Source organism: Lithobates pipiens, unplaced genomic scaffold (genome assembly GCF_037356315.1).
Source record: "Lithobates pipiens isolate NorthernLeopardFrog02 unplaced genomic scaffold, aLitPip1_a1.2 Scaffold_18, whole genome shotgun sequence".
Taxonomy (NCBI): domain Eukaryota; kingdom Metazoa; phylum Chordata; class Amphibia; order Anura; family Ranidae; genus Lithobates; species Lithobates pipiens.
The window spans coordinates 84,222,717-84,239,876 of NW_027507758.1; the positions used below are offsets into that span (position 1 = coordinate 84,222,717).

General features: G+C 41.4%; 1 protein-coding gene across 10 annotated transcripts in view; it reads right to left on the reverse strand.

Moving 5' to 3' along the window:
- Positions 1–17,160, reverse strand: part of CDC42BPA (CDC42 binding protein kinase alpha) — a 354,685-nt gene that overhangs the window by 131,511 nt on the left and 206,014 nt on the right. For all 10 annotated transcript variants that reach the window (XR_013276619.1, XR_013276620.1, XM_077485865.1 and 7 more), the window contains exons 6-9: positions 8,156–8,249; positions 2,857–3,057; positions 1,502–1,747; positions 50–129 (exon numbers count right to left, since the gene is read on the reverse strand). Coding sequence is in view for 8 of the 10 variants with exons in the window: in XM_077485865.1 (XP_077341991.1) it covers positions 50–129; positions 1,502–1,747; positions 2,857–3,057; positions 8,156–8,249 (621 nt within the window). In the remaining 2 variants the exon portion in view is untranslated. The remainder of the gene's footprint in view (positions 1–49; positions 130–1,501; positions 1,748–2,856; positions 3,058–8,155; positions 8,250–17,160) is intronic.

A 17,160-nucleotide genomic window follows, 5' to 3' on the forward strand; every position in this document is an offset into this window, starting at 1 on the left:
ATGATACGGTATGTGTTCATAGAGTGGACTCACGTGGCTGACATCTTACCAGTTACTTGTGTAGGTAAACCCAACAAACGGTAAATGGTGTCCAGAAAAGCCTGTATGTGTTGGGGGAGGCATCGTCTCCTACATAACAAAGAACACCATTACTGCAGAGTAACAGCCAACAAATTTACATTTCTAGCATAGAGGAAAAAAATTTGATCAGGACAACTGTCTTTCAGTTCCCAATAAAGGCATCAGTACACAAAAACCTTCCAAGTTTGGTAGAAACTACAAAGTTAAACCATCTAAGAGTTACCGTACTTCTGTGGTGAACTGAAACACAAAAATATGGATGGGAAACCCAAAACTCCAACATTAAAGAACAGGAACAGGGTCAGGGTCAGGAATTATGGCAGGGAGATCTCTTTTGGAGTATCCAAGCCACAGGCCAACTCAGCCCGCCCAAAACCATTCTTAACTAAAATATAAACTAACTCTACAAAACCTTTCTAGATTCAGTTGCTACAGTTGCAGATGTGGTATCTAATGTTTTTTCCAGGAAAATCTTAAAGCAGTAGTAAACCACAGGATAATATCATAATGTGCTAGTATGCACCGCTACCAGGGCTTCCGTCTTCACCCCAGTCTTCCTTCTGGGTTTGTGGACTTCGGCTGTTTGAATGGGCGAGCTGCGGTGATGTTACTCCCACGTATGAGCATGGGAGTCATGGCCGTGGCACAACTCTCTCAATGGACTGCATGCTGCACATAAAGTAAATATGCATGCTGTGCGTAAAGTAAATATTTCCAAAAAGTGCACATTTAGGATATATTTACTGTACCTACAGGTTTACCTGTAAGTATAAATCAGAAAGCGGATTTTACTACCACTTTAAACTAGAAGGGAAGTCCTTAAAGCAATAGTCAAGATGTTTTTTATTATTTTCATAAAAAATATGTTATACTTGCTTGCTCTGTGCAATGGGGGAGCTGACATTGGAAGGTTTTTAACCTTAATGCAGAGAATACTTTAAGGTAAAAAAATCTTTAGACTTTACAGTTTGCGTCTTTAAAAGGGCCAAAGAAACATAAGCTGAACATTATATTTATACACTTCAAAAATTAAAAAATTTCACACTTTAAAAATTCTAAATGTTCATACACCATAAATATTAGTTGTTTCGCATTAACAGATATTCTAGGCCCGAAGGAGACAGCCTTAGTCTCTTCAGTGCAATACAGGAATAGGAAGTTAGCTGTGTGTCGGAAAATATTCAAGAAGCCAGGAATAGTAAAATTGTCCTGGCAAATTTCACCTATGCAGCTCAATCAGCGAAATCAAGAGTGTAAGCTTTGGTGGCAATTTCACTGCAAAATCAATAAGGCTGGTATCACTCCACTAATCGCTACTACATGGGATGAGACATCAGAACACCAAACTGTTGTAGCATTATAGTAGAGAGAGACTTAGTTCCTTGCAGTTGTCTTCAGTTTCAGCCTGAGCAGCACTTACACTGTTTTTTAAACAATCATCATCCACATCGAAGTTGGACGTATCGGTCGGGCTGCTGACTTCTGGGATATAAGGTGCTTCACAGTTGCGAATGTTTTCCCAGTCAATGCCAGCGAAGAATGGGTGGTTCTTGAAGTCTTCAATCCCATTCTGACCCAGACGATGCTCCCGACTGCAAATTAACCGCTTTATTAAGTCCTTAGCATTTTCAGAGATGTCCGAGTGCGCAGGGAACTGGAACCTCTCCTGGGGGTAAAATAAAGGAAGGAGATTAGATTAGACCATACCATCATATTTCACCACACATAGCTCAGAAACAAAAATAACAAATAAGGTTGATAATGGACAGCACTTTATATGTGCATCATACATTATAAAGCTCAAAGAGGCAGAATAATTTATAAATTCAATGTAAAAACTGATCAATATGAGAAGGCTATAGATTTTTTTTGGTGTCTTTTTAAGGGGTAGGTATAAGCAAAATATTTAGTTTGGGATAGAATGTGGAAGGGTTAGAACCTTTGTAATTTATTTTAATTGCTGTCCTTGTCCCCACTGGGAAATTCACCCTCTGTTTAGTGACCATTGTCAAAGGGCAGAAAGCAAGTTAAAATCCAGGACCAGAGGGAAATCTTCCAATGGGGACTTATTTTACAGTGACAACTGTCCAATGGGGTTTTCCTCACTTTGTAGATATTTCCTCTCACTTTGTTTCACATCTCTGGGATAGGAAAAAAAGAGAAAATGTCCCCAGGATATATAAACAGATTGCATACAGGATACAGATAGCAAAAGATAAATATGTGCACCCTACAGCATCCCCAGCTGCCCTCCATAGCCTTCTAACTGATTCTAAGGTAAATTGCAACCCCCCTCCTCCCAATCCTGATGCCTACTTACTGTAACTCTTTCTGACTGACGTGGGCTCTCCACGTGCATAGAGTACATTGACTTTTTTTGTTACTCAGCAAAACAATGCTACTGCTTTGACTCCTAATAGCCTGCCAAAGAGAATGTGCTCTTGGGAAATACAGTTCTGGGGGTGCCTAAGTCAATAGGAACTGACCTTTCAACAGCTACCACCCCTGTAAGAATTTTGTATAAGAAAAGTTTTCTCTCTACAGGACCAAGGAAAAAGAAAAAATTGGAATGTGATTCGGTATGTTAGTGGGTACGTTTGGGTAATGCTTTGACCCTTTAAGATAACATTCATGTGTGTGTCTAAAAACTTTTCAAAAGACTTGACATTTCCATCAAATGAGTTACCCTGCAGGTAGAAGAGGCAAAGCCGAGTCTAAAACAGAAATAAGGATAGTACTGTAATTAGCTGAAATGCAAGATAAACTTCTACTTACTTTGTGGTTCATGATTTTCCCATATGTCTCCACTAAGGACTCGGCATAGAATGGAGTTTCTCCATACAGCATCTCATACATACAGACCCCCAGAGACCACCAGTCACACTCTGGACCATACTTCCCCTTACCATCCTCCATAGCCTGGAGGATTTCAGGAGAGATATAGTCTGGTGTTCCCACTGCCACCGAGGACTGGACCTAGAAGGAGAACAGTCATCAATACAAGGAATAAAATACAAAATTCTTGAATGAGCAAGTCTTAACAGTTAGGTCAGCTGTGCTTTGGCCTGATTTCCTTCCTGCATTGGGTGCATTTCAAAAGTGCAGACAAGGCGCAACAATCGTGCAAAAGCCACCAAATAGACTGGAGGTATGGCTGCTGACTGTGAACCTGAAGGTGCTCTGTGTGTGCAACGGCCGATGCAGTGGGAGCAAAACAAGGTGCGTTCATTCACCATGCACCATCTACTCTGAAATATTACTACAAAAGAACTTCACGTGTTTCCACCTCTTATAAACGTCCTATTTTACAGCACGGCAGTGAAAAAATAAACGTTGGTTTAAAAAGTTTATATTCATTATTTTACTCCTTTTATTTTTTTTACAGAATTTCAAGGTGTGTTAACTGTGAAAAAGTTTTTTTCTGAATCAGTGAGGTCATATCCAGAGGAAGCTTGCAATAATTCAGAACTCATTGGGGCTGATTTACTAAAGGCAAATCGACTGTGCACTTTGCAAAGTGCAGTTGCACTCTGCAAATGCAGTTGCTCCAGAGTTTAAGCATTTGTAACCCCCCCACCAACCCCCCCCCCCCCCAAAAAAAAAAATAGATCCTGTTCCCTTAAAGCATGTATAGCAGCACAGTGCTTGTGCTATGTATTTGGCCCCTTGTTTAATCTAAAATAAACTATTTGATCCTGCCTGATTCTGCCCACAGTTTATCATGGCTGCTGAGCCCTGACACTGTGGTCAGTTTACGTGCCTCTGTCAGCCGCAGTTCTCCTCTCTGCTCTTCCTCCTCCCCTCCCAGTCTGTCAACTAGTCTGTGCCACTCTGCTCCCTGCTGCTATAATATTTGTATAATAAACATACTATCCCCTCTATTGGCTAACGATATGCGTTCCAGTGTCTGGGCTGAAAAAAAAAAAAAAAAGTATACCTTATATCAGAGCATCTCCCAGCACTCATGTAACTGCTTGGCTCTCTCCTCCTGGCCGACATTGGCAGGAGTTCTCGGCTCCGCCTGCTATAGCTATCAGCCAGGGAGAGGAGAGAGCCAAGGGCTCACATGAATGTCGGGTGACGCTCTCATATAACGTATAAATCTGCTTTTTTTTTTTTTTTTTAAAGCACAGACACTGAGACATACATTGTTAGCTAACAGAGGGGATGGTATGTTTATTATACAGTGGCTTCACAACCACTTTACTAAACGAGGTTAAGTTTTGCTTTATAAAAAACAAATAACGTCAGAGGAAAAAGAAAACAACATTTTTGCTTGCACATGATTGGATGGTGGAAGTCAGCAGAGCTTCTGCTCATTTACAAAGCTCTGGAGCAAGTGCTCTTGCAAGCTGCACAGTCTATTTGCCTTTAGTAAATCAACTCCAATATGTCTACGGACTCCATACAGCAACATATGACTGGTGAATACAAAAACTCTGAAAGCTTTTTAAGTATTAGGGCCTGTGCTGATAGACTTGGGTTTTGCATTCCTATACAGGTCTGTGGGAGTGCAAAACCCACTTGAAGCAGGTCAACTACAGGTCAGGAGATGGTCAAGTGTAGGTCAAATGTCAAAGCATTCTGAAAGATTTCAGAAGCCTCTGAAATTGATTTCATCCAAACACAACAAAAACTCATTGACACAGACTCTTGGGGCTAAGAGATTTAAATAACTTTTCTGCTTTTAAGATGGGTAGACTTCTACCATAATGTGCAAGTCTTCACTGCATACTTTCCGCTTGTGGCACACTTACCCTCCAGTGTGGTCTCCTCCAGTGATGTGAGATCAGTGTTCCTCGCTGTCAATTCATTGCAGACAATCTTCCGTTAAGTCTGCTGCCTTCCAGCACTGCTGAGACTGTAACTCCTGTGCATGCACACTGGAGATACACTTCCCTGGCACTTGGCTCTTTTATTGGCATCTGTAAGCCGGGGGTGTGTACACTTCAATGTGTACACTGGCAGAAAGAAGTGTTTTTTAGACAAGAGAATATGCAAGTCTCTACTGCCAAAAAACCTTACCTCCATTTTTTATTTTTTGGCCTTTAGTTTGTTTTATACTGTCAACTGAATAGATTGAGCTACACAGGAGACTTTTAGTAGCTCAATTGTGCTACTAAAAATCTAGGGGGATCAAAAATTCACTAAACAAATAGAATAATGTAGTAGCAATCAATCTCGCTTTGTACAAAGCTATATTTAAGTGCATTAAATTCCTGCAGGATGAATCCATTTGTTTAATGATCATTTGCAACCCCTACTTTAGCACCATGATTGGGCTACTAAAAATTTATTTTGTAGGTCTAGCATATTCAGTTGGCTGCAAGACAGTGGTGTTCCCTAGCAGGAAGTGAATATAATTGTCCATGTAGCTCTGGCCTTATAGAGCAAGACAGATAATAAAATGAAATAAAAGTGATATTTTTGGTATAGTTTAGCCCCTGGCTTCTTTTTGGCTACAGTGAGATTTCATTGCCATAATTCCTGACTCTTGTTCCAGCAGGGATGGTGGGAACAACTCATAATGGGCACAACAGCTGTGCAGACCTAAGGACTCATGTCAGAGACGTCACCAATAGAGTCCCAGAGAGATAAAAAACTGTCAGGGGCTGTAACTTTCCAGCGTCCACTAAACACTGAAATTTCGGACACTTTAAAAGTTGATTTTAGTTTTCTGCCTTACAAAAACAATTCTAATCCTAAACACTATCAAGACATATTGTTGTCCATGCGGAAGACTAGAATGAGACTTTTAGAAAGCAGTCATCAAAACAAAATGAGGGTGGTGTGAGGATAATCGTTCACTCTGTTCCAATTTTTGGGATTTAAAATTAGAACTGTGGCCAGGCTATGGACATATTTAAATATTTTTTTACAAGCAGTAAATAAGCTTTACAATAAGCCAGCACTGACCACTGCAGCTGCTGAGACTGTGGAACAATTCATTTTCAAACTTAGAGGTTCAAGTCTGATCTTGGCACTCTGCTCTCTCCTCTCTTCTATGTTAGACATTAGAAAGCTGGAAAACTGACAACTCACCGCTGATGAGCAAAGCTGGGTAAAGCTACAGAAAAATATGAAGTAAAATGGAGAAGTTTCTGCTGCAAACATTAAGGATGAATTTCACTGATCCTGATGAACCTCACATTGACTGCAGCTATGGAGGTCAGAGAATTCATTGCTTGTTAAGAATTTGTAAATATGTGAATGTCCATAGCTTGGACACAGGTTTACTTTAAGTCTTGATCCTCAAGAGCACAAGAACCTGTCAGCATGCTTCTATCCCTGCTTGAGAGTCAAATTTACCCATGATTCTACGGGACTGAGCACTAATGGTGGTAGATGGAGTTGCAAGCTGGTGGCATTAGAATTACCCAAAGATAAGGGTTACAAACATGATGCCCTTTTCTCCAACCATTCTACTAGCCCTCACTTAGTAGGCTTTGCTGACATCTGTAGGTCTTATTTAACATTGGCAATACTTTAGTCAACAACTTTGAAGCTTGAAAATTAAGAATGTCAAACACGTGTAGAGCACAAACGTATGGGCGTGAATTATACTAACATCATTATTTGTGGGCACTGGACAAAAGGCCACAAGTTCCTAGCAAAGTGAAAAAAATATTCATTAATGGTGGGAAAGAGCTAGTTGATAATCAACAACCGAAAATAAATTCTGTTACTTTCATCCAATGCAACACCTCCGTTCATCCATAAGGTGGCCAGAACTAATACCCAGCTGGACATCTGATATAATCATCTAAAGAGATCATAACTATAACATGAGAAAAAAACAAGCTGACCTTATTCCTAAAATTGTAATTGCCTGACTGTCATGCTAATCCAGTGACTTCCATAGTTTGAGTCAATGACCAGGGAAGGGTAATTAAAATTTTTTTGCTGTCTGGGTCCTCACTGGGGGAGGGGGGGGGGATTTACCTCTTTATATGCCATGGTCCACTGTAACCAAGAGAAAAGGTTTAGGGAAAACCATTATTTTAGAATGGTCACAAAAGCAAAAAGGTCCAAATGTTTTAGGGACAAAGGTCTGAAATAGGAATTACCCTTACTATGGGGCAATTTCCCCTCACGCTCATGGAATAAGAATTAAACACTGCTTCTTCTCCTGGATTTAAAAAAAAATCTCTTGCACATGATTAATGCTACAAATATAACATATGTGTTTATTTCCCTGGCCACATGTGGGGTGCATCCTTTAAATGATATATCACTTCTCCTCTCCCCTAGGCTAAATGACCAATTAACCTTTGCAATGTGGGCACAGCCCTACTGCAAGGGATCATTTTTAAGGATCCTATGGTTGGGTTTAATACATAGTATCAAAAAATCATCACATATCAACTTGCACCCTATGATAAAAATAAAACGTAAACACACATCAGGATACCTCCACATTCGAACCATGGTTGATTTATATTAAAAGCAATTTAATCAGAACTTATCCAGTAACGATGCATGCAAAAGATACATAGAGAAAAATGTATTCAGACTGTGTCAGGTTCACACATGTGATTCGCACCCGCAGTGTGGTGCTGATCGCATGCCCTGTCTGTGCAATGCGAGTTCAGACATACAGTTGTATGTCTGAACTCACATTGGATTTGCAAGAAAATAGTGCAGGGACTTTTTTTCCCCACACTGGAATCAGATCGCATGGGTGTTCTCACCCATATGACCCGATTCCTGCGCGAGTTCACAGTTTGCACTGCGATCTGTGAAACGATCTGGGGTGTCAATAACATCGTATTGACACCCGCAGTGGTTCGAGGAGGGCAGTGTGAACTGCCTGTGGGAGAGATGTGATGCGGGAACCGGCGCTGGAATCGCGCTGGTTTCCGCATCACATATCTGTGAACGTAGGCTCCAGCAGACAGAACCTGGAGAACCTGTGCATGACCGCCAATCAGCTTCTAAAATTTCTGTCCATTTCTCAACTGAACAAGCTGAAGCTAGAATCTGATTGGTTACTATGCACAGCTGCTTCACCTTTGGAAAAACCCCCTTACATCTGCAGATCAATAAAAACATATGGCAATACAGCGTCACTTACTGTTCCATCTTCCATTAGCTTCAAACAGGAGCCAAAATCTGCTAGTCGGATGTGTCCATTCATGTCTAGCAGAATGTTGTCGGGTTTAATATCTCTGGAGAGAAAAATACAATACAACAGAACTTTAAAAGGCTTGGTACACAATGGATACAAATTTTACTAAAGCTGGTCACTGAAAGGCTCTGATGGGAAAAGCACAGATCACACATATTACAACCGAATTGTACAATCTCTAAACAACCACCTATTTATCAAAACTATGCAGTATAAAGGCCTATTTACATCCATTAAATGTTGTATTCACATACAAATAGCACTATATAGTTGTGGTAAAGGAAATGGTATAGTCAGCTTTGTATGGTCAGTTTTAGCTTTGAATAAGACAGAGAAGGGTAAGGCTCGGTTCACACAGGGGGCGACACGACTTGCCGTGCCGCGACCTGACAAGTCGCCCCCGTTCTGTACTACGGAACCGTTCTAAGAGGAGCGACTCAAGTCGCTCCGACTTAGAAAAAAGGTTCCTGTACTACTTTTGGGCGACCTCGGGGCGACTTGCATTGACTTCTATACAGAAGTCATTTGCAAGTCGCCGCTGAGGTCGCGGCAGGTCGCGGCGCGGCAAGTCGTGTCGCCTCGCATCGCCCCCTGTGTGAACCGAGCCTTACACTACTGGCGTTTGTTTGTTTTACTGCGGTCTCTGTCCCCACTGGGGGTATTTACCTCTTTATGTACAATGGTGACCACTGTCACTAAGAAGGAAAGTTAAGGAACATCCATTATTTTAGAGTTGTCATCTGAGCAAGAGGTGACGGAGAGATGGCAACACATGATCACTTACTGTTTCATCTTCCAATAGCTTTAAACAGATTCTAACATGTATGGTCAGTTTTAGGCAAAACACAGTTGCTGCCACTTCGACATCCATGTGGGTGCATGTCCCCGAACTCACAGTGTGCATTAAAAGCTATGCACCCATAGGCATGTCAGATTAGGAGCCAGCGTTGCCAACCATTAGTATTTTTACTGTCAGCCAGTAAAACGGGCACTTTTTTCCAGGACAGGAAATTTTTCCAGTAAGAAATATGGCTGTGACGCTTGACTTTGGCAGTGGTGGTGCCCTAGCATGTCGTGTGATGTCATGGTGCAAGGTAGCCAAGTGGGCCTCATATATTGGAGTGGAGCGGACCGGTCAGTGCTGTTAGGACTGGAGTGGACTGAAAGAACCACCTTCAGTGGACAGAGACCGTCACTGTGATTCAGGAGGGGACGTGTCATGTCGGCGAGGTGTCATCATCTGTGCTGCTGCACACGGCTGTCAATGTCACTGAGAGTCAATTTCATGTGTATGAGCCCATTCTAATTTCTATATAGAATAAAATGCATGGAACACACCTTTGCATCCCTATGCAGGTAAACACAGCTTATGCTTTAGCACGTTCCGTGTAAACGAGGCCTTACATGTGCAGGAGAGGAACAGCCTCTATAGAATAGAATATACTTTTCTTTCCCGTCCATTGAGGGACACAAAACGTTGTTCACCTATACTGCACATTCAGAACAAGGACTTCCTGTGTCCACAATGGATTCTAAGGAACAGATTTTATGGGGAGTATACTACTTCTTCATTTCCCTGTAGGCAGCAGTATAACTCGAAGGTGAATCACTTCCTGTATTCCTCAATAGGTGAGAAAGAAATGGATTTTATTGAGGATAAAATACTTTTTTTTTTTTTTTTTTATACATAAGTAAGAAGTAATACAGAATGGAGGAATAATAGCAAGAAGCCGATTGGTTGATTAGAACAAAGTAAATGACACTGGGAAAGGTTAGGCCCAGCTTGGCTCATACTGTCAATACAAGCCACATGAGGAACAATCTAGCAGCTCTCACGCAGTCACACGGAGCGGCATTGTAGTAAACATCACATGGTGTAGAGTCCATTCAGTGATTGTACTATTCCAGCATTGGGATTCCTCCTTCCCCACTGAGCCTCCCGTACAGCATGTCCCCTATAGAAAATCACAGGCGTCAGCAGATGTGGAGGGAGAGCACAAAGAGGCCGGCCAAGCCGAGCCCATCACTGCATAAAGAGTGTCAGGCAGCTGAGAGGAGTACGCTGTCAGGACGCCGGCGTTTTTCAGGCCAACTCCATCCAATACTGACATTTCAATTTTGCGTGGCAAATGGAACCTCATGCTGGCTAATGATATGTCCTGTACATTATAGCAGACTTGCTTTTCAGGGCCCATTTACACTTGTACAATGCAGGTTAAAACTGCTTTATGTGCGGTGGAGTGCCATTCACTGGTACCCCAAAGCACTGTACCGTAGAGTGCAACACACAACGCACCACAGCGCACATACCACACAATGTGGTATTGCTAAAAAGGTTCTTCATCTCTGTTGTGGTGTGTTGACGACGCATTCATTATGAATTGTATTAGGGCCGTCCATTCATTATGAAGGGGCTGCATCTTTGTAATCCTTGTTAACGCATGCCATGTGACTGGCAGAGTGACTCCAAATGCTCTTATCAGAAGATGGATTGGGGACTGTGGAAGGGGATGATCAGAGAACAGAGGTTCAAACAGCCTTCTTATACAAAGCGGAGGAATAACCCCTTGGGTTCCATAGTGAGCATAACAAGCATGCTTTACTGCATATACAGACTGATTTTACTGTTGTGGGTTTAACAACACTTAAAAGAGGAACTTCAGTCCCCTTTTGTATGGGTCCCCCCCCCCCCAGCACTGCCATTATAATGTGTGTTAAAGGGCTATGCCTGGCCTTCTGGTCCTAACAGCACCCTTCAGCAGAAGACTTCCCTACGCATTTGCAAAGACAGAAAAGTATTTTTTAATAACGTGGAAAATTAGGCGGGCTTTCTGGCTTAATGCCAACTGTTTAAAGAGAATATCAGTTGCTGATGAATTTCACTTGCTATAGCGTATTGGATATGGACCCATTCATACTACTGCGGTACGTTAACCTGCTTTGCATCAGGCAGCCATTTTTTTTCAATGGGCTGCCAAACACACCAACAGTGCATGTACTATTTCTGCAGTGCACCACCATATGCGCTGTAAAGCACATCTGTCAACAAGGTGTTTGCACTCTATCACATCAAGCATGAAACACATAGTGCCATGGATGTATTTTGTGCTAACTCAACACAATCTGGTCAATGGGCCCTAAGGCAGAAGCCTTATCTTACATTAATACCTCTAAATTCTACAATATACACAAGCACAAATGTGAAATTTCCAAGTGTCAGATAAACACTGGCATATATTGTATATACTTTTACCAGTGTCTGCCATTGTTCCTAAAATATTCTTTGTCTTTTGTTCTGCAATGGTCTTCATAGGACATAATCCAGACAAAGCGCAGGGGACACACAAAGCAGTGAATATGAGCATTTCCACCTTTACACGGGGGAAATATTAGCCATTAACTTTTTCAATTAGTGGACTTTGAATTTCTTGAGGTTGAGGAAAAAGGTCTCCAAGCGCTCCAACAAATGTCCCTTTTTTAATTGTTTCCTGCTAGTAGTTGCAAAAAGGTTTTAATGCCATCGTGCATTTGTACAACTATCATTTGTAATTATTTGTCAAGATTGTGCATGAACGGATGGCATGCATACTAAAAACAGCACGGAGGGACGAATCTGCAGAGCCACCTATATTTAAGGAGAAAGAATTATAAAGAGTTACATTCTGCCTGTTGCCGCATGATGAGTGAGACTCTAATCAGAAATCATATTGTGCTAATCCTGTCATCAACATTCTAGTGAGATGACAGTGGTTAATCAAACTTGCCAGCATCGGCCACAATCTGCAATTGCAACGTTGGGTGGACAGGCCCTCTAAAATACTGGAACTGGCAATCAAGTGCAGGAAAAAAAATGAAATTTTACAGATATTTATTGTTTTCCACTGACTTTGCGGACAACCCTAATTAGTTTGTCTGAGTCCAGGTTCATTCTCTGACCTCCGCACCGCTGACTCAGAAAATTGTTTCAGCTTCTGTAGCTGCGCTGCCAACTCAAACATACAGGACTGATTTACTAGAGTATGAAATCCAAAGAGAAAGTGCGTTGGCTTCTAGGAACCAATCAGATTGCAGCGTTTTGTTCTAGCGCAGATCAAGATTTATACAGATATGGTGAAAATGGGAGATAAAGAGATAGACCGAATTCACCAAGCTTCAATCAGAACCTAAATTGTACATAAAACATAACAATGAACTGCCAGCGCTGAGGTAAGTACTGCATTTTCCCCCCAGCAGCAGCTTTATTTTTAAAACACCTTTGCGTGCATTTTGACTTTGGTGGATGAGGGGGCTTTCAATAGACTGTAGGGTGCTGCATCCAAGGTATCTATATTTGTAAATAGCTGTTGCTTGGGTAATATTACAGAGTTAGTTGGTTATAGATAGGCACTTCCTTGTCCCTGTTAGCTGGGTAAGAAACCCCTATTGGAGAACTATAACATCTTTATGTTGGGGAGTTTACATTAAGTACAGACAGAATTGGACTACATGAGCTTAATGCATTTCATTCTGACCGGAACCATATACTATTAGGTAAGTGTCCCTGTGTTCTAATAGTTCAACTGTTGCAACTTCTGTGTGTATTTGGTGACATAAGTACCTTTGCCCTATTGAAAAATATAAACCTTAGCGTCTTTGGATAAAAGAACTGATCCTCAAACTCCAGCTGCAGTAAAAAACTTGCTAATAAGCAAATCACATTCATGTAAATGACAAAGGGGAACCTTGATTGCGCAGTGCCGTAAAAACAAGTTTATTAAATACAAAAATTAAAATAATTCACTCACTTCCCAGTTCCCTACTGCGCATGCGCGAGTCGCGCACCGCACTACGAATGGTCCCTGCTGTCTCTGGGACCTGTGTGTCTCCCAGCAGACAATGCAGCAGGACAGGAAGAGGCTCCTGTGGAAGTCTATGCCCAGAAGTGGGTGCAAACACCTGTCTTAGCCCTTGTACACACGGTCGAAAATTCCGAACACAAAATCTGTCCGTTTTTTTCCGAAAAAAGGTGTTGCATACACACGGTCGGAGAAAGTTGTCGAAAAATCTGATCGTTCGGAACGTGATGGCGTTCGCTCGTTATGACGGGACTACGTTCAGGCTAGTAGCCAATAGCTTTGGTCTCGTAATTTGATCTGAGCATGCGTGGCACTTTGTCCAATTGGAATTCTCTACAAACAATCATACAAAGTCTGATCCAATCATGTTGTCGGAAAATTCCAGCTCTCAAACTTTGGTGGTCGGACATTCCGACGGAAAAAGTCAGATGGAGCCCACACACGGCCGGATTATCTGACAACACGGTCCGATCTGACATTTTCCGTTGGAATTTCAGACCGTGTGTACAAGGGCTTAGACAGGTATCAGCACCCCCCTCCCCCCTGAAAGAAGCCAAATGTGACACCAGAGGGGGATAGATTTATGGCATTGTTATTATTCTTTTTTTTTATTAGTAATGGCGGCGATCTGCGATTTTTATCGTGACTGCGACATTATGGCAGACACATCGGACACTTTTGACACTATTTTAGGACCATTGTCATTTATACAGCGATCAGTTTCTAAAAATTTACTGATTACTGTATAAATGACACTGTCAGGGAAGGGGTTATACATTAGGGGCAATCAAGGGGTTAAGTGTGTCCTAGGGAGTGAGTTTAACTGTGGGGGGATGGGCTACCACTGACATGACTCTCTAATAAAATAGATATTATATGCTGCTGCTGCTATTACTTTAGTTTAACTGCTGCTCATTTTCGTCTGTGATTCTCTTCAGCTCAGGGCCCTATAAACAGCATAGTTTAGAGTAGTGGACTCCAAACTGTGACCCTTTGCGTGCCCATATATAGCCCTTCGGCCAGTATTCATTCCACTGAAACCAAAAATGAGACCCCCCCCCACTGACACCAACAGTGGGGAACTAATACTCTCATTGAGTCCACGGGATACGTGGGCACGGTCACAGAGTCTGTGGAGGGGCGGGTGCGCCCATAAGGCCGCGTCTTAAAGGGGATTTAAGATTTACACCCATTTGAGCAGCTGTGCCATTGTGCCAATGTAGATCGTCGTGTACTGGTTGGCAAGCGGTTAAACGAAAGTTTTTGTGCTTTAAATGTTTCGCAAAATCAAGCCACAGACAGACAGTATTCATAAAATTATTTGAATAAATAATGATGACTGCTTTGATAAGCATGTGAAATGTCCTACAATAAACACAACTTAGACATCGCCCCCTCCCGAACACATAAATTCTGCATTGTGTCTGCGTGTCTATTAATCAGCACAATGTTCCCATGGTAAAGGAGAGTCTCATTGAGCCGATTAATTGATTGCAGGCCTCTGTGTCACCAAGAGGATGTGACGAGATCTCTGCTGAAGGATTTGAGGGAACAGATTTCATCTGCTGCGATCCTTTGGACTGAACACGTCACCCCATCGCAGCGTGCAAATCAAAGCCTTGACTGCCAGCCTGAGAAAACACGGAATGTATTTATAGCTGCCGGCACATCCAGATGGTTTGTACCAATTAACCAGCAAAGTGGCCTGCTTTTGTGATTATTTACAGCAGCAGCACTTGGACAGCACATGCAGACACAGACACAAGGGGAGTCCTCTGCACAAGTCTTCTTCTATCTGCAAGGGTAAAACTGAACTCCAGGCAATCAAATAAAAACAGAGACGAGACATTATATGTATAGCGGGGCCTCTTAACCACCCCCCCCCCCCCAAAAAAAAAAAAAAAATGATATTTATGTCCATCCAGTTCTGAGATTTGCACAGCTCTGTCACACAGCACAGCCTTGTCTAGCAGGGCAGGAGGCCTGATTTTTCTTTGTTGCAGTTAGTTAATACTTACAGATCTTGTCCCTCCCCAGCCTGTGACGGGACAGTGAAAGCAGAAGCCACAGACTGCTGAGCTAATCTGTCCATGGCACTTCTCTCTACTCCTATCAGAATGCTCCTTGTTGGCACATGGCCACTGCAGCACAACCGATTGGCTTCCTGCGCTTTTTCCTAGTAGAATAGATTGTGATAGGATACTTTTTGGGCCTATAAAAAGTAGAAAACCTACAGCTCACCTATCTACTGTTCTACTAACATCAAAGTACCCCAACACTGCAGCCTCGCCCACCTGAAATCATAAACCCGAAACCTGGCCATACACATATAGAGTCATCCATCCAGGCTACATAGAGCGGATGGATGAATCTCCTGCTGGGTCTATTGTAAATGTACAGTCAGCTCACCAGCTGTCATAATACCCCAACTGTGTCTGCATCTGATGGAATGCAGGTGCTGTTCAGCCAACAAGTTTCTGCAACTAGACAAAGTGGACTTAAAACAGAATTACACTGAATCTCAGCACCACACAGGAAAAACTTTATTTAATTCATTTGTAATATTTAAATCAAATTCGCTCATCCATCCATGTCTTGATGCTTTATTTTGCTGAAAAATCATTTTGAAAAAACAAAACAAAAAACCTGCCATGGCCATCTTGAGTAAGAGCAGATGATTCATGTAGCATTTACTTCCTGGAATTCATCTGCCCTTAGCTCAAGCATGCAGGCAGGAGGGTGTGCTTAGCTGAGAAAACCCCTCCTCCCCTTCTTAAGAATCCTGGGATGTATGACATCAATTGCCTAGGCCTTTAAACCAAGAAGTAACTGAAATAAATACGTTTAAAATGCAGTAAATATGATAAATACCACAAAGACAAGTGGTATTATAGAGGTGCCAAGAAGAAAAAAAACAGTTTAAAACTTAAAGTTTATATAGTACAAGATTAAAAGAGTATACAAAATTATTAACATCATTGTTTTACACAAATCCAAAGAAGGGTCACAGTAGGTGTTCACTTTAAGCAGTTGTTAATCATGTAGTGTCTAATCCCAACATGTTTCGCAGAATTTGGCTTCCTCAGGAGATCATTAAGATGTTTAAAACTCAACTAACTATAACAAAATTACATACACAAAAGAACATTAGTAAGTAACGGAGTAACAAAATAATATAATTGAGGTATGACAAATCATTTATATACATGTATAGAAAAGCATTTATTACTCAATATTTGCTCTGTTTAACCCAAACCAAATGTACTAGTAAATTTAATGGTGGAAACCTAGCCTGAAAGTTCTTATTTGTCTTTGGGCATTGATTGTAGTACAGTGCTCTACTCCAAACACTCAGTACTGACATTTTGTGTACTCTTGAAGGTAGTTTGCTTGTTAATTTCTTTGACTTTTCATAAGCAATTAGAGATGTATAGCCTAGCAGAGTTTAAATGGCCTGCTTTCTTTGGGTGACACTGTGCTTTCAACTATGCCATTGATATCTACTTTTGGATATGAATTTTTACATGTGGGTTGCTGTTCTGGTGCCTGCATGGGCATATGGTTTCACACACACATACTTTGAGTCAGATTATTATTTTTAAGCTGATCAATATTTATGGACTGCATCTCAAAAGGCCTTTGTCTCTGAATTTTTGTCTTTTATTCTGTGCCTTCTTTGGTACTGGCTACGGATAATGATATAGAGCATATAAGAGATTAGGCTTATATTAGTCATTAGTCCGGACACAATTGCATGTCCTCCAGATACTTAGCTATGTTTATTTATATTACCTGTTTTTAGCCTGATCTTTTTTTGTGCCTCCTGCGGTCACTTGATGTCCTTCCCCACAACGGTGCAGTTGGCCTTGACGTTCATCTTTGGTGACTAAGTGAGTACATTTGGTTTGGATTAAGCAGAGCAAATATTGAGTAATAAATGCTTTTCTATACATGTATATAAATGACTTGGCATAACTCAATTATATTATTTTGTTACTCTGTTACTTACTAATGCTCTTTCTGTATGTCATTTTGTTATAGTTGGTTGACTTTTAATGACCTTCCAATAATCCCCTGAGGAAGCCAAATTCTGCAAAACATGTTGGGATTAGACAC